This window comes from Coregonus clupeaformis, chromosome 12 (genome assembly GCF_020615455.1).
Source record: "Coregonus clupeaformis isolate EN_2021a chromosome 12, ASM2061545v1, whole genome shotgun sequence".
Lineage (NCBI taxonomy): Eukaryota > Metazoa > Chordata > Actinopteri > Salmoniformes > Salmonidae > Coregonus > Coregonus clupeaformis.
In genome coordinates, this window is record NC_059203.1 from 35,660,219 (window position 1) to 35,687,020 (window position 26,802).

At 46.2% G+C, this 26,802-nt stretch overlaps 1 protein-coding gene across 1 annotated transcript in view; it reads right to left on the bottom strand.

The window, feature by feature from the left end:
- LOC121577568 (sodium channel protein type 8 subunit alpha) overlaps positions 1-24,963 on the bottom strand; it is a 105,464-nt gene extending 80,501 nt beyond the window's left edge. Inside the window, exons 1-6 of the mRNA XM_045223842.1 lie at positions 24,851-24,963; positions 19,861-20,195; positions 4,617-4,735; positions 3,714-3,803; positions 3,463-3,591; positions 636-727 (exon numbers count right to left, since the gene is read on the bottom strand). Coding sequence (XP_045079777.1) covers positions 636-727; positions 3,463-3,591; positions 3,714-3,803; positions 4,617-4,735; positions 19,861-20,139 — 709 coding nt within the window. The 5' untranslated portion in view covers positions 20,140-20,195; positions 24,851-24,963. The remainder of the gene's footprint in view (positions 1-635; positions 728-3,462; positions 3,592-3,713; positions 3,804-4,616; positions 4,736-19,860; positions 20,196-24,850) is intronic.
- Positions 24,964-26,802: the final 1,839 nt, after the last annotated feature.

Consider the following 26,802-nt stretch of genomic DNA (forward strand, 5'->3'; position numbering starts at 1 on the left):
GCACCTTTAGCACTTAACACCAGAAGACTGCCAGTAGACTGCGAAGCCTATCAAAAATGTATTGCTACCATTTTTGATCGTTTGGAAAGTAAAAAGTAAACAAAACAGGTATCGTTTCTGAGGCATCCTCTTTAAGAGTCTAAAGTAATAAGAAATTATTAGAATCCATTTCATGAGAAATCTAAATAAGTTCAGCTTTAGTGTTTAAATGAGAGTCTCACCTGGAATCACAGAAATTGTTTTCAGTGCTCGGAGAACTCTGAACGTTCTCAGCGCCGAGACATTCCCCAGGTCCACAAATTCTGTTACATATCTGTAACGGGGTAGGATCACACACAGAACAAAACACCATGACAAAAAACACAAACAGTAACACACACAAACCCACAGGTCACACGCACGGATGCGCAAGAGCACGACACCAGCACCATCACCATCACCACCGAAGAAGATGACCGGCAGGAGGAGGGGACACCACAGTGAGAGAGAGTGAGAGAGGGAAGCACCTATCCCTCCAGGAGAAAGGAGTGAAGGTGGAAGAGGAAATGAAAACAAACGGAAACAAAACCACACCTAACACTAACCCCCCCGCAACTCGCCCGCCCGCCCGCACACACACACCTGCACAGTCTTACCTGGGATAACAGAAATAGTTTTCAAAGCCCTCAGAACCCTGAACGTACGCAGAGCTGACACATTGCCTAGGTTTACAAACTCTGTTATATACCTGCAGAGTGGATCAGATCACAGTTACTCAGCAGTCGTTCCAGAATGAAAGAGAGGAAGAAGGCAGGGTTGTGGTCAATGCCATTTCAATTCAGTCAATTCAGGAAGTAAACTGAAATTCCAATTACATTTTTTTGTCATTGAAAAGAATTGAGAAAAAAATTGAATTGGAATTTCAGTTTACTTCCTGAATTGACTGAATTGAAATGTAATTGACCCCAACCTTGAAAGAAAGAAAATACACAAAAAAAAATTAAGAAAAACACTTTATGGCCCAAAATGTTTCAACCAAATGTTTCAAAATGTTACACAGATAAATCAGAGAAAATTGGGGCAGGGCAATCATTCCTTGCCAAACTCAAACAATCATCATCCCTTTTACCAAATTCTCAAACACTGCTATCCCTGCCCATTGAAATCATCTTCTTTGGTAGGATATTCCACCCCCCACACACACATTTTTTCTCTTCTCATTCTGTGTGGCTTTCTGCAACATGTTGTTTTTAAAAGGAGGATACAGTGGAGTAAACAGAAATTATTCTCTTTGAACAAACCCATGCATATGTGTGTGTCATTCTCATAAAATTCAACATTACAAATATACAGTGCATTCGGAAAGTATTAAGACCCCTTGACTTTTTCCACATTTTGTTCCGTTACATCCTTATTCTAAAATTGATTAAATAATATTTTTCTCTTATCAATCTACACACAATACCCCATAATGACAAAGCGAAAACAGGTTTTTAATATTTTTTGCTAATTTATATAAAAAAACAACAACTGAAATATTACATTTGCATAAGTATTCAGACCCTTTGCTATGAGACTCGAAATTGAGATCAAGTGCATCCTGTTTCCATTTATCATCGTTGACAACTTGATTGGAGTCCACCTGTGGTCAATTCAATTGATTGGACATGATTTGGAAAGGCACACACCTGTCTATATAAGATCCCACAGATGACAGTGCATGTCAGAGCAAAAACCAAGCCATGAGGTCGAAGGAATTGTCTGTAGAGCTTCAAGACAGGATTGTGTCGAGGCACAGATCTGGGGAAGGGTACCAAAAAATAATGTTCTGATGAAACCAAGATTGAACTCTTTGGCCTGAATACCAAGCGTCACATCTGGAGGAAACCTGGCACCATCCCTACGGTGAAGCATGGTGGTGGCAGCATCATGCTGTGGGGATGTTTTTCAGTTACAGGGACTGGGAGACTAGTCAGGATCGAGGTAAAGATGAACGGAGCAAAATACAGAGAGATCATTGATGAAAACCTGCTCCAGTGCGCTCAGGACCTCAGACTGGGGCAAAGGTTCACCTTCCAACAGGACAATGACCCTAAGCACACAGCCAAGACAACGCAGGAGTGGCTTCAGGACAAGTCTCTGAATGTCCTTGAGTGGCCCAGCCAGAGCCTGGACTTGAACCTGATCGAAACATCTCTGGAGAGACCTGAAAATAGCTTTGCAGCGACGCTCCCCATCCAACCTGACAGAGCTTGAGAGGATCTGCAGAGAAGAATGGGAGAACCTCCCCAAATACAGGTGTGCCAAACTTGTAGCGTTACACCCAAGAAGACTCAAGGCTGTAATCGCTGCCAAAGGCGCTTCAACAAAGTACTGAGTAAAGGGTCTAAATACTTATGCAAATGTGATATTTCAGTTGTTGTTTTTTTATACATTTACAAAAATGTATAAAAACCCATTTTTGCTTTGTCATTATGGGGTATTGTGTGTAGACTGATGAGGGGAAAAAACATTTTAATCCGTTTTAGAATAAGGCTGTAACTTAACAACATTTGGAAAAAGTCAAGGGGTCTGAATACTTTCCAAATGCACTGTACCTGTACTAACATATACTGTATGTTCAATTGATTGATTCAGTTGAATTAATTATATTCTGCTGAATGAATATTTGGAGATGCTTCTTCATCTTGGATTCTTTTGCATGTTTTACAATATTCTCTGGTGTGGAATGTACTGCCTGGCCCAACCTTGTCACCCTGGTAAAGATGGCAGTGCAGAGAGAGATGGAGGTGTAGAGCGAGATGGAGGTGTAGAGAGAAATTGATGTGTAGAGAGATGGAGGTGTAGAGAGATGGAGGTGTAGAGAGAAATGGATGTGTAGAGCAAGATGGAGGTGTAGAGAGATGGAGGTGTAGAGAGAAATGGATGTGTAGAGCAAGATGGAGGTGTAGAGAGATGGAGGTGTAGAGAGAAATGGATGTGTAGAGCAAGATGGAGGTGTAGAGAGATGGAGGTGTAGAGAGAAATGGATGTGTAGAGAGATGGAGGTGTAGAGATAAATGGATGTGTAGAGCAAGATGGAGGTGTAGAGAGATGGAGGTGTAGAGAGATGGAGGTGTAGAGAGAAATGGATGTGTAGAGAGATGGAGGTGTAGAGATAAATGGATGTGTAGAGAGAGGTGGAGGTGTAGAGAGATGGATGTGTAGAGAGATGGAGGTGTAGAGAGATGGAGGTGTAGAGAGATGGAGGTGTTGAGCGAGATGGAGGTATAGAGAGATGGAGGTGTTGAGCGAGATGGAGGTGTAGAGAGATGGAGGTGTAGAGAGATGGAGGTGTAGAGATGGATGTGTAGAGAAATGGAGGTGTAGAGAGATGGAGGTGTAGAGAGAGGTGGATGTGTAGAGAGAGGTGGATGTGTAGAGAGAGGGATGTGTAGAGAGATGGATGTGTAGAGGGATACAGGGAGGAGGTGGACTACTTACGCCATAGAGATCACCATGAAGTCCAGCCAGTTCCATGGATCTCGTAGAAAAGTGAACCCGTTTATACAAAAACCTCGCGCCACAATCTTGGTAAGCGATTCGAAGGTGTAGATACCTGTGAAGGTATACCTAAAGCACAATAAGACGAGAGACAGCGAAAGGGTGAGTTATGTGAATAAATGCATATTAATTTATAAATGTGTTCTAAACAGTTTATGAATGTACATAGGGAATTGTAAATCAATACTTACTCTACTATCTTGTTCCATTCTGGAGGATCACTAAATGTCATGAAAACACAGTTGGTCAAAATGGTGCTCATGATGATCATACTGAATACCGTAAGAGGGAAGAGCGTTAAGAAAAGGTTGATGACCATATAAACTCCACCACCCATCAACATACGGTAGCAACATAGTTGAATATACTGTGAGACACTCTACAATGATATATATTTGTATTTCTTATTTTTATTTTACCCCCTTTTTCTTCCCAATTTCAATCTTGTCTCATCGCTGCAGCTCCCCAACGTGCTCGGAGACTAAGGTCGAGTCATGCGTCCTCCGAAACATGACTAGCCTGGAAGCCAGCCGCACCAATGTATCCGAGGAAACACTGTTCAACTGACGACAGAGGTCAGCCTGCAGGCCACAAGGAGTCGCTAGAGCGCGACGAGCCAAGTAAAGCCCCCCCGGCCAAACCCTCCCCTAACCCAGATGACGATGGGCCAATTGTTTGCTGCCCTATGGGACTCCCGATCACGGCCGGTTGTGATACAGCCTGGGATCGAACCCAGGTATGTAGTGACCCCTCTAGTACTGCGATGCAGTGCCTTAGACTGCTGCGCCACTCGGGAGGCCCCATCCATGAAATAATTAACGAGATGTGGATCTAGAGTATCCAGACAAGGGAGGGAAGATTTTTCAGGATGGTGTGGGACACAAGATCCAGATCAGTGCACAAGAATGATTTGGCCTGTATCACCTCTTCTCTGTTTCTTCAACCAATCAAAAGAAAACATCACAATCAATCGCTCCTTCAACCGTAATATTGTGTACAGTACATTGAAGAAGTACATGTGCTCCATCATTTCCCCATGATAAACAACAAAATCATAATCTCAAAGCAAGACAATGCACCACTTGAAAGGATATGAGTGTATCAAAATCTTAATTGCTATTCGCCTAAAGAGACTAAAAGGGCTGATGACGTACAAGGAGTCCGTGGCGTGGAAGCGGAAGATTGTTTTCCCTTTGTTTAGGACTATAAACGTCTGTAGAGAGAGAGAGAGAGAGAAAGAGAGCGAGAGAGAGAGAGAGTTGCATTAACAAGAGCAATACAAGGCATGACACATACGGGACAGAAAAGAAAAGCTGCACACTCTCATGGCTCCGATGCAATAAATGTAATAGATACCATCGTTTGGACCGCTATGCTGGCTTCATCAGGGTTTCACGACACATACAGAACATGTAACTGTCACTGTGGGCCTCATGCTGAGTCAACAGAAATGGGAAGTCATGACTAAGGTACACCAAGCTGACTTTTCATTGGCTAATCTGATTGCTGACCTCAGCTTTAAGTCATAGGGCACACAGGGTGGCTCCACCCATTTGATGGAACTTGCTGCTTCAGTTTGCCATGCCCTTTCACTGCAAGAAGAATTCTGCTGTATTACAACCACAAGTCGTTTTCAAGTTTAAACCCACTTTAACATGGCACCATAAGGATTAAAATGGAATTAAATGCCCAGGTCTGAATAGCCTAATAACTTAACCCTTTATCAAGAAAATGTCATCTAACTACCGTACCACTTCCAGTTAGAGTAACTAAGAGCCCCTGACTGACAGTGACCGTAAGAGATCCCAGTGTTTGTGTGTGTTCCTTCCTTCCTGTGTTCCTCTCCCCAGTATGTTGCCAAATAGCTGTGTTCTTCTCCCAGCTTAAAGCTCTTACTGGAGGAGAACTGCAAACGCTGCCATCGATCAAACCAAGATCTGCTGACTCCAGCCTCTCAACAACCACTCCCCATCCCTTAAACAGGCCTGGGCCTGTTCAGAGAGAGAGAGAGAGCGAGAGAGAGAGAGAGCGAGAGAGCGAGAGAGCGAGAGAGAGAGAGAGAGAGAGAGAGAGAGAGAGAGAGAGAGAGAGAGAGAGAGAGAGAGAGAGAGAGAGAGAGAGAGAGAGAGAGAGAGAGAGAGAGAGAGAGAGAGAGAGAGAGAGAGAGAGAGAGAGAGAGAGAGAGAGAGAGAGAGAGAGAGAGAGAGAGAGAGAGAGAGAGAGAGAGAGAGAGAGAGAGAGACTACGTAACACGAGTCCAGATCAGATGACCTCTGCAGTACCTTCCTACTGTACAGTACAGAACAGTATTACACTCCACAACAGCTATAGTATACTGCACACCACGCAACATAGGCCAACATGCATAGAATGAAACACATAAACAGCTCAGTGTAACGATCCCGGCAGTCTGAGTCGGGTCCTGTCTGGTGACTAGTGTTTTTGTTCGTAGTCTCCAGTTTCCCGAGGGTTCGGGAACGCTCCGGGGAGCTCTCTGGTTTTCCGCACCTGCATCCCATCAGCAATCTGCACACCTGGTCCTCATCATCACCCTTCTTAGGCTCTGGCCAAACATCCAGTTCCTGCCGGATCGTTAGCCATGAACAGTAGGTGTTCTGAGTATCAGTTTAGAGTATCTTACGTGAGTTTTGTTGTTTTGTACTTTGTTGGGTTATTGTTTCCTTACCTCCGTTTTTGTCCCATCTGCAGTCACACGTCCGGAACCTTCACCCCACCTCTGCCTGATGGTCGGCGGCTGCCGAGCCATCACTGGACCTAGAACTGCACCCCCAACAACTCATCCACGCCGCCCGCTCTGTCCCTGGATTATTCTGCACCTTTTTGTATCTAAATAAACCCTCACCTTCGTTCAACTCTCCTTGTCCTGGTCTGCTTCTGGGTTCTGGCTGAGGGAACTGTGACAGAACGATCCGGCCAATAATGAACCCAGCGGACCTGGACTCTGTTCGCCATGCCATTACCCAGCAGGAGAAGATGTTGGGCCATCATAGCATGGTACTACAGGAGATCGCGTTGTCAGTTCGGAACCTTTCTACCGGCCTGACGGAGGTCCAGAACCAACGCCAGTGTCCGGTGGAGGACCCACTACCGGTTTCACCCATCTCGCCTGCCGCTTCTGAAGTTGTGTCCCTCCGTGAGCCCAAGGTTCCGACGCCGGATAAATATGAGGGGGAGCTGGGAAGATGCCGTTCCTTCCTTATGCAGTGTGGATTAGTGTTCGATCTACAGCCCTACTCTTATGCCACAGACAAGGCTAGGATAGCCTTTGTGATTGAGTTGCTGCGTGGTCGAGCGCTGGAGTGGGCTTCAGCCGTTTGGGAACGACAGGATCCCTGCATGGCTTCATACCAGGGGTTCACGGCCGAGATGAGGAAGCTCTTCGACCATTCCGTCCGAGGGAGGGACGCAGCTAGGCGCCTGTTTTCTCTTCACCAAGGAACTCGCAGCGTGGCCGACTTCGTGATCGAGTTCAAGACGTTGGCTGTGGAGAGTGGGTGGAACGAGGAGTCTTTGCAAGCGGCCTTTTACCAGGGTCTGTCGGAGCAGCTCAAGGATGAGTTGATCTCCTATCCGGAGCCTAGTGACCTGGACAGCTTGGTAGCCTTGTCTATTCGGGTGGATAATCGAGTCCGAGAGCGAAGGAGGGAGAAGCAATGGGGTCCGTCCAATCGATCAGCTTCTCAGTTCCCAGTCGGGTCGGGTGGTGGACCAGAACACGTCGATCATTCTCCACCACAAAGGCTTAGTAGAGAGGACCTCTCTCCCGATTCTGAACCCATGCAAGTGGGGCGGCACGGGGTTAACCAAGGAGGAGCGTCAACATAGACGTAAGACCAACTGCTGCCTCTACTGTGGTCGCTCGGGACATTACATCTCCACTTGTTCCCGGCGGTCGTCAAACTGCCCGGCTCGCTAAAGTTGGGAGGACTTTTAGCGAGCCAGTTTCAACCTCTCAGTACCTCTGTCAGACCCCGCTTCCGGCTACCCTTGTGAACAGGAATCAGAGCTTAGCGCTTAACGCTTTTATCGATTCAGGTGCCGATGGAAGCTTTCTTGATGCCGAGTTGGTGGAACAGCTGGGGCTTTCCAAGGAGCAATTGCCGGAAGCCATTGAAGCGACCACTCTGAACGGCAGTAGTCTGGCACGTATCACGATGAGGACTGAGCCGGTTAAGATGCGGTTGTCGGGGAATCATTCTGAGATGATTTCATTTTTCATTCTGCCGTCTTCCCATGTTCCTCTGGTCCTTGGATACCCCTGGCTGAAGGAACACAATCCCACGTTCGATTGGGTGACGGGCAAGGTAACGAGTTGGAGCCTTGATTGTCATGCTAACTGTCTCAAGACTGCCTGCCCCCATTCGGTTCCCAGTCAGGTGATTGAGGCTAAACCCCCAGATTTGTCCCTGGTTCCCGAGACATATCACGATTTGGGGGAAGTTTTCAGTAAGCAGAAGGCTCTGTCACTTCCTCCCCACCGACCTTATGATTGTGCCATCAACCTGGTCCCTGGAGCTGTCTACCCCAAGGGAAGGTTATACAGTATCTCCCGACCTGAACGTGAGGCGTTGGAGACCTACATCAAGGAGTCCCTAGCTGCGGGTCTCGTTCGTCCCTCGTCATCACCCCTGGGGGCAGGATTCTTCTTTGTGGGTAAGAAGGATGGCTCTCTTCGACCGTGTATTGATTATCGGGGGTTGAATGACATCACGGTCAAGAACAAGTATCCCCTGCCCTTGATGAGTTCTGCCTTCGACTCCTTACAGGGTGCTACGGTGTTCACCAAGCTAGACCTACGCAATGCGTATCACCTGGTCCGGATCAGAGAGGGGGACGAGTGGTTGACGGGTTTCAATACACCGATGGGTCACTTCGAGTATCAGGTGATGCCGTTTGGACTGACCAATGCTCCAGCGGTATTCCAGAGTATGGTGAACGACGTCCCTGAGAGATATGATCGGTCTCTTCGTGTTTGTTTACCTGGATGACATTCTGATCTTCTCGAAGGAACCTTCCGACCACGTCCAGCATGTCCGGCAGGTTCTGCAGCGATTGTTGGAGAATCGCCTGTTCGTGAAGGCCGAGAAGTGCGAGTTTCACGCCCACACGACATCCTTTCTCGGGTACATCATCTCCAGGGGTGAGATTAGGATGGATCAGGAGAAGGTTAGAGCGGTTCTGGAATGGGCCCAGCCCGGTACGAGATTGCAGCTCCAGAGATTTTTGGGGTTTGCGAATTTCTACCGCAGATTCATCCGGGATTACAGCCGTGTGGCCGCTCCATTAACTGCCTTGACTTCCAGTATCAGGACCTTCAAGTGGAATCCGGAGGCGGATCGAGCGTTTCTGGATTTGAAGAGGCGATTCACCAACGCACCGATTCTCTCTCAACCGGACACGGCCCGTCAGTTCGTCGTTGAAGTGGACGCATCTGATGTGGGAGTTGGCGCCATCCTGTCGCAGCGATGCTCCACGGACAGTAAACTCCATCCCTGCGCCTACTACTCTCGTCGCCTTTCGCCTGCAGAGAGGAATTACGATGTGGGTAACCGGGAGCTTCTCGCGGTGAAACTTGCCTTGGAGGAGTGGCGCCACTGGTTGGAGGGGGCGGAGCAACCGTTTATTGTCTGGACTGACCACAAGAATCTTGCTTACGTGCAATCGGCTAAACGTCTCAACTCCCGGCAGGCCAGGTGGGCGTTGTTTTTCGGACGATTCAAGTTTGCCCTGACGTTCCGACCTGGATCTAAGAACGGCAAGGCGGACGCCTTGTCCCGGATGTTCTCCAAGACGGAGGAGAGTGGGTCCAAGACCGAGACAATTCTCCCCCGGAACTGCGTCGTGGGAGCAGTCATGTGGAAGATTGAGGAGGAGGTGCTGGCGGCCCTTCGGACTCAGCCCGGTCCCGGTAACGGTCCACCCGGTCGGTTGTTTGTGCCTGAGTCGGTTCGTCCTGCTGTCCTCAAATGGTCCCACGCCAGCAAGATGGCTTGTCACCCTGGCGTGGCTCGGACAATGGCGTTTCTTCGCAGACGCTTTTTGGTGGCCTGCCATGGCCGAGGATACTCGGGGTTTTGTTGCTGCCTGTCCAGTGTGTGCGCAGAATAAGAGTACCAATCGGCCCAGCTCTGGACTACTTCACCCCCCTTCCTATTCCCCGGCGTCCATGGTCGCATCTGGCCCTGGACTTCGTCACGGGGTTGCCCGCTTCTGAGGGGAACACGGTCGTTCTGACTATCGTGGACAGATTCAGCAAGTTCGCCCACTTTGTGCCTATTGCCAAGCTTCCCTCTGCCTCGGAGACGTCCGAGATCCTGGTTAGGGAGGTTTTCAGGGTCCACGGTTTGCCCAGTGATATCGTTTCCGACCGTGGCCCTCAGTTTACCTCTGCTGTCTGGAAGTCCTTCTGTTTGGCCATTGGAGCTACAGTCAGTCTCACATCTGGTTTTCACCCCCAATCCAATGGTCAGGCGGAGAGAGCCAACCAGAAGATGGAATCCACGCTACGCTGTCTGGTCTCTTCCAACCCCACCTCCTGGGCCTCTCAGTTGCCTTGGGTTGAGTATGCCCACAATACTCTCCCTACATCTGCCACTGGGATGTCTCCCTTCCAGTGCCTGTATGGCTACCAACCTCCCCTGTTCCCTTCTCAGGAGAAGGAGCTCTCAGTGCCTTCTGTTCAGGCCCATATTCGTCGTTGCCACCGGACCTGGCATCGGGCCAGAAAGGCACTCCTTAGAGGTTCGGACCGGTATCAGCTCCAGGCGAATCGTCGCCGGATCCCCGCTCCCACCTATACCATCGGAGATAGGGTTTGGTTGGCCACACGGGATCTTCCGTTACGGACTGAGTCTAGGAAGTTGTTACCGAAGTTCATTGGTCCGTTTGTGGTGGAGAAGGTGATCAATCCGGTGGCAGTTCGACTCAAACTACCGAGGACGCTCAGAGTCCATCCCACCTTTCATGTCTCCTGCCTCAAGCCTGTCTTCCTCAGTCCTCTGTTGCCTCCTCCGCCTCCTCCTCCTCCTCCTCGGATGATCGGAGGTGGTCCTGCCTACACGGTGCGTCGCATCATGGATTCCAGACGGCGGGGCCGGGGTTTCCAGTACCTCGTGGACTGGGAGGGGTATGGTCCTGAAGAGAGGAGTTGGATTCCGCGGCGACAGGTCCTAGATGCTGACCTCATCAGCGACTTCTACCGTCTCCATCCTGGCGCTCCGGGGAGTCCGCCCGGTGGCGTTGCCGGAGGGGGGTACTGTAACGATCCCGGCAGTCTGAGTCGGGTCCTGTCTGGTGACTAGTGTTTTTGTTCGTAGTCTCCAGTTTCCCGAGGGTTCGGGAACGCTCCGGGGAGCTCTCTGGTTTTCCGCACCTGCATCCCATCAGCAATCTGCACACCTGGTCCTCATCATCACCCTTCTTAGGCTCTGGCCAAACATCCAGTTCCTGCCGGATCGTTAGCCATGAACAGTAGGTGTTCTGAGTATCAGTTTAGAGTATCTTACGTGAGTTTTGTTGTTTTGTACTTTGTTGGGTTATTGTTTCCTTACCTCCGTTTTTGTCCCATCTGCAGTCACACGTCCGGAACCTTCACCCCACCTCTGCCTGATGGTCGGCGGCTGCCGAGCCATCACTGGACCTAGAACTGCACCCCCAACAACTCATCCACGCCGCCCGCTCTGTCCCTGGATTATTCTGCACCTTTTTGTATCTAAATAAACCCTCACCTTCGTTCAACTCTCCTTGTCCTGGTCTGCTTCTGGGTTCTGGCTGAGGGAACTGTGACACTCAGCTTAACATACTACACACTCAACACAGATACAGCCCGATTCACACACAGTCAAACAACCCGCTACACTGTAAGCCCCACATATGTACAACAGAAACACAAAGTCAGCCTGACAAATTAAAAGCTCAGCTGTGCACATGGCATGCACAACAAACAGACACATACGCATTTATGCACATATGCATTCAGAGAAGGAATCCACACCTACAAAGACATACAGTAGCTATATAGAGACGCCAAAAAGGCATTCAGACAAACTCTCTCACACACACACACACACTGGGACTGTCCGTTTGTTACACAAACCTAGGGAAACACTGGCAAGGAGCGGAGCGGCTGGGCAACAAGACAGAGGTGTCCTGAGACAGGAGTGTCCTGAAATCTAATTAGATTAAAAATAGCGAGTGGTGGCTGCAGAGCAGTCTGGGGAAAGACAAAATATATTCTGTCTCTGCATTACAACACTCCTCACTCTCCCCTGATCCCTCGCTCTCTCCTTCCCTACGTATTTCTTCCTCTCCTTTCTTTTTGACCGTACACTGTCTATGGCTAGGCTAACTCAAATCCTCACCATTTCTTCCTGTCAGAAAAAATTATCTACCTCTATCATTCACCCCAATCAACATCTGATGTTGGTCAAAATTAGGCCCAGGATAATTTAAAAAAAATGTTATTTCACCTTTATTTAACCAGGAAGGGCTCATTGAGATTTGAAATATATTTTTCAAGAGCGTCCTGTGCCAAGATAGGCAGCACCAAGTCATTACACAATTACAGACATACAACATGAAAAACTACAAGTAATCTAGTAAACATCCATAGAAATCACAGGAGCATAACAAAATCATAAAACAGCAATTTAAAAACATTGACAAGTCAAGGAATCATATTAGGGCTACAGCAAAAATCTAACATTCCAAGAACTGTGGGATGTCAAATGCTATGACAGAAAATACATGTGTAATGATTGGCCTGCTCTGGACTCATTGATATGCCTGTCAACATGGCCACAGATGTGGTCCCTATAGCCTCATGCTAGGTGTCTGTGCTCTCTCTGGCTGTCCTGCCTTCAATTCCTCCCTCCCTCCCTCCCTTTATTCCCTCCCTCCCTGGGGAGTGAAGGCGACTTTTACTTCAGACCCTCTGAGGACACAACTTTAGTCAAGGACACACGTAAGCCTCTGTTTGCATGGCTCTGATAGTCTTCTTGGCACCAAATGGTTACATTCCAATGTCATTAATCTTATTAAATGTGATTAAAGAATCATATTAATCTTATTCTTATCTACTGTTATCAGCCAGGAATATTCATTCATATTCTGACAGGCCTTTGATTCACTGACATTATTGAGCCATAAAAACTACAGATCACTGCCATCTGCAGTTATTTTCTCACAAACAGTTATCAAAGTGTTATTTTGTGATGACACATCATACACACACACCATGCATCGGTTTCATCGCTATATGCTAGGCTTATGTTTCAATTTAGGTCATCTACTATGGCTTACTGCAATCAATGTACATACAGAATCATAATTAAATTGTAAAGGGGCTTTAGTATGTCTGTAATCTGGATGGATGTGGAGAGAGAGGAGGGAGAAATCTGCTATTGACTACACTGACTGGCTATTGTAGAACGGCTACAATGGCCAATCAGTGCTTTGTGACAATATGGCTGCGGATAGAGGGACAGTCAGTCAGAGAGAGAGAGAGAGAGAGAGAGAGAGAGAGAGAGAGAGAGAGAGAGAGAGAGAGAGAGAGAGAGAGAGAGAGAGAGAGAGAGAGAGAGAGAGAGAGAGAGAGAGAGAGAGAGAGAGAGAGAGAGAGAGAGAGAGAGAGAGAGAAGGAAGCCTATAGGAGGATAGGAACCAGGACATAGTGAGGTGCCCCATCACTGTGGAGAGGAGAGCAGGCTAGCTAGCCTACGATTCCCGGACATATTGAAATGGGCCTGTACATAACGGCCATATGATGCATGAGTGTGCTGGACCCACTGTGGGATAATCAAAGGCACGCTTCACATGCAATCACACAGAGTGCACGGGTTCTATACACAGTGCACACACAGGCATGTGGTCCCACTAAATACTAGTACACACACACACACACACAAGAACACACACACATACCTGCATACACACACAATGCATACTGAATGTCTCATGACGGATTTGCTGCAAAGCTACTGCAAGTTTCATCATTCACAATAGAAGCTTTGAAGAGAAATACATATGCAGGAATAGGAGGAAGAATGCAGCTGCAGAGACAACCAAAGAGAGGGAGAGGAAGGAGGGAGGGGGAGTGGCATGCAGTGGAGCAGTGAGAGAGGGATGTGGAGGGGCCATGCAGTGATACAGGGACAGCAGCAAAGATAGCCAAAGAGAGAGGGAGCAAATTAAGGAGAGAAGGAGAGAGAGAGAGAGAGAGAGAGAGAGAGGGGGGGCATGCAGTGGAGGAAAAAGCGAGAGATAGAGAGAGGGGAATGAGGGGGTGGAGGGGGAGAGGGAGAGGGAGAGGGAGAGGGAGAGGGAGGAATGCAGAAGAAAACCCTGAGAGCTGCAGAGGGGAGAGAGCCAAAGCAGAGATGGATGGGTAGATGGAGGGAGGGAGGGAGGAGAGAGGGATGGATAGATGGAGGGAGGGAGGGAGGGAGGAGATAGGGATGGGTAGATGGAGGGAGGGAGGAGAGAAAAAGAGAAAGAGATGACAGAGCAGGGGAAACAATGGAGAGTAGGTCATTGAGGGAGGGTGGAGTAGCCTATCTCTATAGGAGAGAGAGAGAGAGAGAGAGCCTATCTCTATAGGCTACATCATAGTACCACAGCTGAAGGGGAGGGGGTTAATTAGACTGTTCTTTAAACACCTGACTGACCTCAGCCATGATTTTTGTCTGAATCATAGTCCAAGACATCAATGACCTTCGCAAACAGAAACACATTCAGTGAGACAAACCATCTTAAACCCTTGCTAAAACATATGTGCATTAATACATCCAGAGATGATGGTCACATTACGGTATACAGTATACATAACCTACCGGCCAGCATTTACGCAACCGCATGTACTATAATGCTAACACATCATTATCCAACCACACTCCCTCCCTCACTCCCTCCCCGGCACACATATGTAACTACACTCTTAGAAAAATAGGTGATATCTAGAACCTAAAAGGGTTCTTCGGCTGTCCCCATAGGAGAACCCTTTGAAGAATCCTTTTTGGTTCCAGGTAGAACCCTTCTGGTTTCAAGTAGAACTCTTTTGAGTTCCATGTAGAACCCTCTGTGGAAAGGGTTCTACATGGAACTCAAAAGGGTTCCACCTGGAACCTAAAAGGGTTCTCCTATGGGTACAGACGTAGAACCCTTTTGGAACCCTTTTTTCTAAGAGTGTATTTAGCCAGTCCAACTCCATGGAGCATCACTCCCCTCTAGATGTCCCGTGCGGTGTGGTGTGATCCCCCCTCCCTCCCCCTCCCCCTCCCCCTCCTCCCTCCCTCCCTCTCTCCTCCCCCTCAGCAGTACAGAAGGATGCTGTGTCATCAGACACTAAGGACTCAGACAGAGCGCTAAAGCCAGGCCCCTGCTCTAATTTACTACACCCCAGAGAGAGAGAAAGAGGGAGAGAGAGAGAGGAAAGGGGGGGGGGGATTTGCCTCTTTAAAATCACAGCCATGGCATGATAGGAAGCGAGTAAAGTCACCAACGTGGGATCTAGCTATGGTTAATGATACTAGTGTATCATTCTGGATATGTTTTACTCATTCAAAGATCTTCATTGTCCCTGTCTGATCAGCAGCAGCCATTGGAAATGACCTGTCAGTCTGCTACTCAGCCAGGGTCATTTGGGGACAGCAGCATGTAGGACAGATGCTGGTTACACCATAGAGATAGAATGACTAGCAGGAGAGACACTGGTTACACCATAGAGGTAGAATGGCTAGCAGGAGAGACACTGGTTACATAATAGAGATGCAATGTAAAAAAAAAATGAAAAAAGCAAACACTTGTTCAAACCAAATAAATGATTCAATGCCAACTGTTATATTTGATTATTAACAAATCTATATTTCAAGTTGCAACCTCTTTATTTCAACACTACACTTACTTCTCCCCATTGGTTAAACCTAATAAATAACATAAAAACAAACATATCTATACAACCCATTTTTTCATGTTGTACCAAGTAGATTTTCCCCTTTGTAATTACATATACATCTACATATTCTTCATTTGGGTTACAAGCAATTAAATCAATTTCCTGCTAATCAAGAAATGAAGTTGGTTCCATAGCATTAAATAACGACTCCAAACACTTTCTTTACATAAGACTTTCACATTAACTGGTTACAATATTGTAACCAAATGGTGACCATCAATGGAAACCTTTCCAGTCTCTTTACTATCACAGTACTTATTTAGATATCATTTAAGATTCAGTGCTGGCATAATACTGTAATCATTTATTTATTTTTTATAACGGAAGACATTACCTGGAATGATATTCACTCTCACAGGTGGCCAAAAATAACATACTGAAAGCCACACCTCCAATAGGCCATGCCTCCTATTCTTCTGATAGGCTGCTGCCGCTACATTGCACCCACCGCTATGCAATGTGAATGTGCATGAGATGTTAAAAGCAATATAGAAGTTTTCTTTCAATTCAAAAGATCACATTGATCTGTCAAATTCGTTATTTGATTTCATGTCAATTTAATAGAATAGCTTGAATGAACCAAAGTGTAATTTTGGATCATACCAATCAGAAAAAGCACTTCAGATGAACAACAGTGCTGTCCCACTTTTTACAGTGTAAGAATGGCTAGCAAAGTTCAATGCTACTACACCATAGAGATAGAATGGCTAGCAAGGGGCAATGCTACTAAACCATAAAGATAGAATGGCTAGCAAGGGTCAATGCTACACCATGGAGATAGAATGACTAGCAGGAGAGATGCTGGTTACGCCATAGAGTACTACATTCTGTTACATTCACTTGGTCACTAGACCAGACCTGTTTTAGCTTGTCTGAAGCACAAACAGATCTGACAACCAGGCTAAAGCTACTGTAGATGCCATGTATGCTGTATTAAACAACCAATAGTGCTGTATTGTCTAGTTCCATCAAACTCAACTCTGGACCTCAAAGCCAGTTCCACTGCATTTTTTTTATTGTTCCCCTCTAATCAGAGACTGATTTAGACCTGGGACACCAGGTGGGTGCAATTAATTATCAGCTAGAACAGAAAACCAGCAGGCTCTGGACCTCGTAGAGTAAGAGTTGAGTACCCCTGGTATAGTTCAACATTTCTACGTAGCGTCCAGGCCGACACGTCTGTCGGGCACACACACAGCGTTCACTGTGGCTCCTCCCACACACATACACTTGCACAACTTCAATTCAACCCCATCTCCAACACACATGTACTCACACACACATGCACTGTCACACACACATGCGCGCACGTACGCCTGCACAAATGCTCACATGCACAGATACACACACACACTAACACACACATCCATCACAGCCAGGGGAGAAGAGAAACTGCAGCGACTGCACTTTTCCCTCACCGGCATCGCTCCCCTCTTCCCCTACTCGATTCATGAGTGCTGTGATCAGGTTTCACTGCAGCTAACAGCAACACACACACACACACACACACACACACAGACCACACGGTCATACGCAAGCTTGCACACATGGAGGTGGGGAGAGCGGGAGGGGAGAGGGGAATTGGCGGTCGAGTAGAGGAGAGGATGAGAAACCTGGAGCGGTAGAGAGAGAAAAGAGGTAGAGAGATTGAGGAGGAGGAGGTTTTGAGGCGACACATTAATATGCATGCCAGGGCTCCCATAGGTGTCATGAAAGGTGAAGGTGTGGATGGGAGAGGGGAGGGAGGGAGGGAGGTAGTAAAACGCTCTGAATGGCCAGGGAGGGGGATGCCCATTGTACTGTGTGTGTCCCAGACCATCCTGGTCCCAGCAGGTCAGTGACTTGTGCTCTGCTCTCTACCGGGCCCTCTTACTTAATTGACACACACACACACACACAGCACTGCCTACGGTGTGTGTTTGACAAAGGTAACAGACCTTGGGAGGGCAGAGTGAGGGAGAGGAGTCACAGCATACATGCGCACACACACACACTCACACACACACACACACACACAAAGGGGTCTAGGGAGGGATTCACTGAGACAGACACAGCTCCAGACATGAGAGAGGTGTGCATGAAGGAGCCCTGAGCACCACCTGATGAACGAGTCTACCTCCATCCCTCCACAAAGAAAAGGGAGGAGAGAACAAAGAAACAAGGGAGCAGAGGCAGGAGAAGGAGAGAGCCAAGCATAACAGATAGGGCAAAGGGGTAAGGAAGAGGGGAGGATGGAAGAGGGGGGGAAGATGCAGCAATTGCACCTCGCCATCACCCTTCCTCTGGCTGCCATCATAGAAGTCCATGGATCGTTAGATCATAGGAGGCACGCATACTGCTGAGTGGGTCTCTATAGCCCTGCAGGCCCCAGATTCTCTTACAGGCTAGAACACCCAGCCCAGCTCTGCCTCCAGCCTAGCCTACAGGACTGCCCAGCCCAGCCTAGCCTAAAGCCCAGTTCAGCCTCAGCCCTGCCCTACCACCAGCCTAGCCTCCAGCCCTGCCTCCAGCCCAGGCCAGCCCAGCTTCCAGCTTAGCCCAGCCATCCAGCTCAGCTTAACCCTTTCTCCAGCCCTGCCCAGCCCAGCTCAGCCCAGCAACTCAGCCCAATACAGCCAGCTGGCCCAGGAAATAGGCTGCTCCTCACCTCTACCGCCCTCAAGGTGCAGCCAGCCCCTCCTCTCCTCTCCCTGGCTAGGGTTACACTGGGGGGGAGGGAGGGGGGGTGGAAGCTGAGGGGAGTGGGGACTAAACTGAAAGGGAAACTGAACTGTTGTGTCCTGGGCTGGTAGGGGAAGCAACCATTTGACTTATGCTAAACGGGAGCTCCTATGTGTTGTGTCTGCATACCAAGTTGGGCATAATGTGGTGGCTGGCCTGAATCATGATATGATATGGTGGTTGTATTTTTAACACATTTAGCAAGGAAGCCATGTAAAAAAAAAAAAATATGGAAGCCATGCAAAAAAAAAATAACGTGAAAAGGGACCAAAACAGCTGCTAACTCCTTCAGAGTGGTACAATTAGGCAGGGAAAAAGTACCCCATGCAAAAATACTATGAAGATGTGCTAAATGTATGTAGGGAAATGTACAGAGGAAAAAACATACACTAAATGCATAAACTTGCACACACACACCACATTCCCCTACACAGAAACCCCAATACACACACGCATGCAGACCGTCTGCTTCGACAGAACACCCTCATAATCCAAGTGCAATTTTCCTCACTAGCAAATTCAATTAGCAGGAGCACTGATAGCACATAGTCAGAGAGGCCCGCTGGTCTCATCTCTGCTGCCAGCATCCACAGCACATTTCCAGTAAGTGCAGCAACACAGAGCATCAATCAACAGATAAGACTACATAAGCATTACCAAAGAGGCCTGCGGTCCAGAGCTCCAGACATTCACTGCAGAGTTACTGGATCCACTAGCATCTTCTGGGTAATTGTGCTAGCCAGAGCATTCATTATGTACCTATGAGCTCTATGTGAGCCTTCATAGGCATCGACTGGCTCTAATTGCCTCTCCCAGTGGTCAAACTATTAAAGAGCAATACCACACCTCAAGGTCATCTTTGCTGTTGACGCTGTGCCTTAACCCTATTTTCATGGCTGGTACAACGATGTGGAACACAAACCTCCATTTTGTCTAATAAGGGTGGGCTTCTTCCTTTCGTAGCCCTTTCCTGCAGTCAAATGACCAGGTGGCCTCATGGGTGGAATGTTATTAATATTCGAAAATCTGGTGTTTTGTTATATTTCAGTCTTCTGTGATGTATATAAAGTGTAATATTGGAATACAAACTCTAAATTGAATACATTTCAACTCTATATCTGGCATGGTACAGGTGTCTTCTTTTTTTTAAGCCCTGTGTGTGAGGTGTATAATTTTGTTTCAAAGTAGATTTGTTTAAAACTACCAGGAAACACTCTTTGTGACCCTGATTTAGTCCACTGCAGTAAAAGGTTAATCAGGTTTCCTACAGATAGTTTGATTCTAAATTTGCTCATAGCCAAGCCATGCTAGTGTTTTTTCCTTATCCTTACCCCATAAGCATAAATTCTCATTCATAAACTTGGTTAAAGTTTAATATAGGGGACACACATTAGGACTTATAACACAGTCATAAGCAGTATACATTTAAAAGGCAAGCTATAAAGACTTGAGTATAGTACAATCCATTTGTTCCTTCCTGAAGTTATTTTAAACAGATATCATACCAGTACTAATTTCAAACCTCTGACCCATCCCATCCTACCCCACAACTCTCCAACCCCTAACTTCTCCACACTGCAGGGGAGTTAGTTTGATCCCTTTGTCATGCCGAGCCCTGTGTGGGATTGAGTGGTGTAGGAACTCACTTTCTCATTTATATAATAGGGGTCCAAGTCCTCCAGTGGTACCGCCACCAGTCCATTAGGGATGTCCCCGTAGATGAAAGGGAGGGACTTCCCCGCCTCCAGATCACCATTGGGCATGGGTTCTTCCTCTTCTTCTTCACGGTGACTGCTGTCAGACTTGGGCTTGGGCTTTTTCTTGATCTTCTCCTGGAATTGGCGCTCCTCGATAGTACGGAGCGACTCGGGGGTGAACAGCTTGAAGCTGTCAGGTCCTGGGGGTGCGAGACCGGGCGCAGCCATGTTTTCATCCTACAGCTATTTCCGCTTTATTTACGTTTCATCCAGGACATCCGGCTCTGAGAGAGGGAGAGAGAGAGTGGGAGAGCGAGAGAGATAGGGAAAGAGAGCGAGAAAGAGAGCGAGAGAGAGAGAGAGAGGAGGAGGAGAAAAAGAGACAAGATAAAAGGTATAAATGCTGACAAATCCATATCTCTAATGAAACTCAAGTTGAGAACATCCATTTTCACTAAGAACTTTGGTCATGATTTAGGAAGTATACCACAGTTCAGCATCTGGGTAAACAGCCTGTCCTACTATCAAATTACAAAATTGAAAAAGTAATAATGATCTTGTTGATAATGATCACCTTGGGTAGAATCAAATAGAACAACACTCAGAAGGCTATAGCTAACATCTCATGAAGGTCTCATTTTACATTTACATTTTAGTCATTTAGCAGACGCTCTTATCCAGAGCAACTAACAGTTAGTGAGTGCATACATTTTTCATACTGGCCCCCCGTGGGAAACGAACCCACAACCCTGGCGTTGCAAGCACCATGCTCTACCAACTGAGCTACACGGGGCCTCCTCTTTTAGTTAAAATTAGATGGTAAGACTAACAAAGAGACGAATTAAACATCTGATAGTTTTATATTTCATCATGGCGCTTATTAACAAGACTCATTGCTCGGTTGTGTCATCTCTGTCTGTGTCTGTCTATCTGTCTGTCTGTCGCTCTCCCTAAGCCTGAGACAGGGTGACATTTTCTATCTCTGTCAGAGAGGAAGCCGTCAAAGCCAGGCATCCTGACTAGAGGATGTACAACCATTAGGAACCTGAGCCAGACACTCTCTCACTCTCCCTCTCTCTGATTATTTCCCTCTCTCTCTCTCCTTCTCTCTCTCTCTTGCTTTCTCAAAATGTATACAGATAAAGGCCACATAAATCAGGGCTGCCATTGAGGTTTTCACATTCATTCATGTTGGCTCTGATGCTGTCTGTCTGGCCTGTTGATTACCTTGGTGACCCTACAGGGAGAAGAATGAATGGCCACCTCCAGCCCTCTGTTTCCCTGTGCCTGTCTGTCTGCTGCATGGGCTCTTCCCTTGTCCCAGGTGACCTGTACTGCTTCTGGAGGGAGGGAGCTCTGTTAAGTGTCTTTCTTTGGAATACCTGACTAATGTTCCATCTGTAGGATACTTCCTCCCTCTCTCTCTCTCTCTCTCTCTCTCTCACTCTCTCTCTCTGAAATACCTTATATAACATAGCTTAATACAATATTCCCTTTGTACCCACATTCTAACTCGGAAAACATAGGTACCATGGCATCTTAATCCAAATATGGTCCCTTCTGAACTTTCTTCCACTTCTGTTCCATTGTAATGTTTCTCTAGAAGGCTGGAGTTCAGGTGGTATGATGGATAACAAACGTATATGACTTCAGTAGATTCTCAAAACACCACAGGTCATTGCTATAACCTGGTCATGATGGATCTTCATTTTTCAGTATTTTTGACTTGTAATGTGTTAGTGTCAATTACAGTTGCGCTCTAATATATTTTCACCCTTGCACTTTACAATGGAGAGCAATGGAGCAGAATATTCTGTTTTCTCTTGTTAAAACTGGTTGAATGGCTATTTTTACCCTGTAGGCACCTGCAACTTACTCACAGGTGAGAAAAATTACACAGTAAATGAGAATCACCTGCCTCCAACCAAATACATTTAATTCTTCTGATTTCTGAATAATTTAGTCCATGATATTTTTGGGACTTTGAAGTGGAAATCTCAATTTCAGTTTAGTTTTTTTCTAATATATTGGCAAGGGTATGATGTTATTTTTTTGTATAAACATGTAGGCTATTATCTGACCTGATATAGATACATTTTTAATCATCATCGTCATGAACATTGCAGTGCACGTTACAGAGGTTAGGCTACATTTCATGACTAATTAATGTGGCTACGAATGAACGAAGGGCAAAGAAACCTTAAAAGCCCCCCATACCCTATAAACCGCTGACACCAGAGATTGTACCACCAGGAAATTAAGTAGTCGTTTTAAGTAACCCGACCCTGGTGCAACCTCCAAGTCTCCTTCCACAAATGCTACATCAATTTATCTATGTTCAAGGTGATTAAAAAACATTGATGCAACACAGGACATATGGGGACCTAATTTACTAATGGTGGCATAGAGGAGCTGTCCAACCGGCTTTCCTATAGCGAATGTGTCAAGTTAATCAAGACTATTCATTGTCTTCATTGGGGCTGCAGGTAAACTAAGTCAATTTAATAGCCAACCACATTCCAAGAAGGATGGGACCTTGTGATGCAAAACATTTCATTCAAAAAATGAAGGCTACTCACGTGTCCATTCAATCGCTGAGAGTGCATGCTGTTCCTAATTCCATCCCGGACATTCGAACCCAATTAGCATGCGTATTTAACAATAGCATAATTGTAACATCCGTTTAGATTTTGTTACAGACAGACGAGTGATTAGTCCATTGTGAGAAGGATTGTTAATAGCATGAAACCGAACCTGAGATGGTAGAAAACTCCAGTAGCTTCTGGAAGCCGCCCCACTGGGCAAAAACTGGTTGAATCAACGTTGTTTCCACGTCATTTCAACCAAAAAAAAAATCAATCTGATGATGTTGAATCAACGTGGGAAAATGATTGGATTTGCAAAAAGTCATCAAAGTAAGGACATTTCGTCTTTTTTTTCACCCAACTTTGAATCTAGATCCAATGACATGGTGACTTTTTTTTCACGTTGAATACACGTTAGTTGACAACTCAACCAAATGTAAATCAAAACTAGATGTTGAATGGACGTCTCCTTAGATCGCGCTGCCTATCGCTGTCCGTTTCAGCACCACTGATGCAGCCTCAAAGGAAGCGCAAGCTCGAGTCCTCTATGCGTGTGTCCTCTATGCCAAGAAAAGAGACATCCAAACGCCCAACCAGCGGAGTAGCCTAGGCCTGTAACTGAACTATTTATCGCAACTGTTTCACTCCATGATTGAGAGGGGGGCTATAAGAACGACGAAACTGAGAGCATCCGACATCGTGGAGAGTCTTAGACAGACCTGAAGAGGAGGGGCAGAGTGGAGATCTATTGAGGAGAGAAACGCAACTGGATAGAGGAGTCCGCACGGAACCAGCCGAGGGTAGCAGCAGCACACCTTAACCTGTGCGTCTACACATGAGGGCCTACATGCCAGTGGCACACATAATTCAATAACTGCAAATTGCCATATTTAGCATTGACTGGATAGGCTACTGAATGAGAGCAATATGGACTGGAATAAGTTATATACACAAATATAAACACAATATAGTCAATTAGTCTAGACTTCATGACAATCCCATTGACTTGGATATAATCTGGCTCTTGCGCTTTCAGTGTTGTGGCACAAGTCTATGAATGAACAGGGTAGCATCGTTAAACCCCAGCCAAAATGGAGGTCATTCAGAAAACTGCTCATGTTGCCCATGTCAGGACAATAATCGATTAATTTATAAGTCGATTTCCTCCCAAAAAAGTTGTCATTACAGGTTATTACTTGTTAAACCCCATAGGACATGTAAAACCGTTAAACAAAGTAAAATGCGCAACTTCTTGGCCTATATGTTATAAACTGGTAATAACTTTTCCACTGTATGGTCTATCAGTATGGCTTTGTATTGTAGTCCATGCACTGTTTACACACCCGCGTGCCTTGTCCCCGGCGTGCGGGCCAAAGCCTTTACTAAAATACTGCAGTATTGAGGATGCTTCTATGACAGAGGCACAAGTCTATTTGAAAACATGCAGTGACGTAGAAATTCTAGGCTATGTCATTAATTTAACTGTGTTGCTCCAAAACAATCTCAGCCCCACTATCCGAAGTAAATGGTATAAATTGTTTTGATAATGGTTTTTGGTAAGCTCCCCAGATACCATTGACGACCGTATTGTAATAGCACCACACCCGAGAAGGCTGCCTAGGTAAGCGATAAGGCTCCCAACATTAACATGTAAGGGTTATAACACCATCTTGGACATTTCTATCCACCTCTATTTGGGGATGGGGGCTGTAAAGAGGTGAGGAGGGGGTGCCGCGGTCCCCTTTCAACTGCCAAACCATGCCAAACCTGAGGCATACCTATCTCAAGCAATATAGCCTCAAAATGAGTTGGCTATTGCAAGGGGAGGGGTGATGGAGTGGAGGTGGGGTGCATGAGGTAACACTATCACAATTATAGTTAAATGGTCTTACAAAGGATTAGGGTATCGAGAATAGAAATTGACTCAAAGCGCATACCGCTACGTTGTATGGCTGCATGTATGTCGATGTCAGCGCTAACACGCACTGAAGTTTGACGTGCTCCCACTTCCCCATCCCACCGTATGCGTATGTTTCACATTTTGACACATTGAAATGTCATTCCGTTCAGAGGCAGGCCAACACCCCGATGTACCTGCTTAACACTCTCCACCACTTTCCGCAGTATAAACTCATCTTTTTCAGCTAAAGACAGTCATCCCTACATGTAATTGAGGTTTTCCATGCATATTTGCACAAGCTTTGGCAAGGAGCGCTATCCACAATAGCCAGGATAAAGGATGCTGAGAGGGGGACCGCTCTGCGGCATTGGGGGTGCAGGTTGTAGTCAGGGAAGTAGCATGATCCATCCTCCGCCAAAACCCAGCCGGACAAGACAACATAATATCTACTTACTTTTCCCGTATTAACAGAAATCCAGACAGCCGGCACTGAACTGCAGATGTCCAAAAGATTCGGGAGAAACTGCGGCTGTCGCCATATTGTTGCTGCTATCTCCCTTCCCAGTGTGTGCGGGTACCCTGCATAATTGATGACTCTCAGCAAATTGTTAGGGAGTGTCGGTAAATGCCTTTGGTTTGAAAACAGCCCAGTGACTGCAGTATCGCAAGCAACATGATTGCACAAAATGGAACAAAGTTATTGAACTAATAGTTAAGAAGACTATCATATAATTTGTTATCCAAAAGTTAAAATGGTTGATTTCTGGGTTTGTTTTAGTGGATGACAAAACTGTTTTTTTGTGACCAACTTTTTATTATTATTATTATTTTATTTTTTTGTGAGAGGTTCAGATCACAGACAGGCAATACTATTCAAAAAGTACATTAAAAAAAAACTAAAAACAGTAGAATAAATCAAATAAGCATTATTTGTCCTGTCTGTCCCATCTCCCCTCTCCCTCCCCCCTTCTCAGTAGGTGTGACCCATTCCTATTCCCTCCTCCCTCCCCACTTCTCCTCCTCCCCATCATGGGAAACTCAGCTTGTGTTTGTAAAATTGTTTGTGGGACCAAGGCAACCCATGAATAGAATCAGCCTGCATATATCGATATTCTATAGGCCTACAGATATTCAAAATACAATTGATAAATTCAAACATGATTACATTACATTAACTCATAATAAGCTTATGTTCTTTTTTCGACTGCTCTATTGAATGCATCTAACGTTGTTTCCTTGGCGCTGTTCACACTAACTATGGAGAGCTCTAGTGAAAGAACGTCAAGTAAGTTTTGTAGACATTGAGTTATGCTGAGCTTATGTGGAGGCTTCTATCTGGTCAGTAACATTATTTTTTCCGCAGTCAGTCCAGACAACCATACTCGTTCCTGGGGTACTGTGAGACTCAGTGAAGAGTCATCGTTCCACAATAATATATTGGGGAGATAGGGAATGGCACCACCAACTATGTCCTTAAACTCAAGGTAAAGAAGTTACCATGGGTTTATGCTGAGAAACATACAATAATATCATTTATTAGCCTACCTTTGGTGAACAGTGTCCAGTTTCATAACCAGTTGCCTATACTGTCATAATATGGCTGAAATGGTGGCAACTGCCCAACTTTCCTTAGTCTATAATAACTAGCCCTTCTGTTATCAACAGAGCAAATGTTATTTAATGGAACATTGAGAGTGAGGTGCTGTTGTATGCTAACTAATTGGAAGGGCAGGTAAAGCAGAAGATGTCATATCTAAACCCAAATTGTGCCAGTAAACAGTATTACAGGAAACAACAATTCAGCACCATGGGCAGCTACCGCGCACCTCACACTCGAAAAATATCCACTAGATGCCGACAAGATGACATAACCCATAATTTTCAATGGAAGGAAAGCGGCTCGCAACGAAATAAGCAAGGTTGAGCTCGGTTGAGCTCGGTGAACAGCGTGGCGAACAGAGCATAGCAAACAATTCGAGAAAGCTGAACTCTATGCAAATTATTGGCAATATGGCAGTACATTGACCAATCAAGGCTTGCTATAGCTTCCAGACTGTGCTGGATTGGCTGTTGATAAATTCCCTACTTAGCATGCTGTGGGCTTCCTGCTCAAAATAAAAACACCCACATGGCGATGGCTGGCAAGTCAAGGGTCGAGTTCCTGCCTGACTACATTGCAGACACATGCCAGATCTTACAACGTCTGGATAGGTATTTAACATATCAGTAACCACATCATATGCTATAGCAATCTGATGCTTTACTGCACAGTCGATGACATGGCACGCAACCATTGATTGATGCAATGCAACATCTGCAAAGTACTCGGGCAGGAACTCGACCAAGCTTTCATCCCTTCAATGGCTATTGGTCGAGTTCCTGCCTGACTACATTGGAGAGTAGATG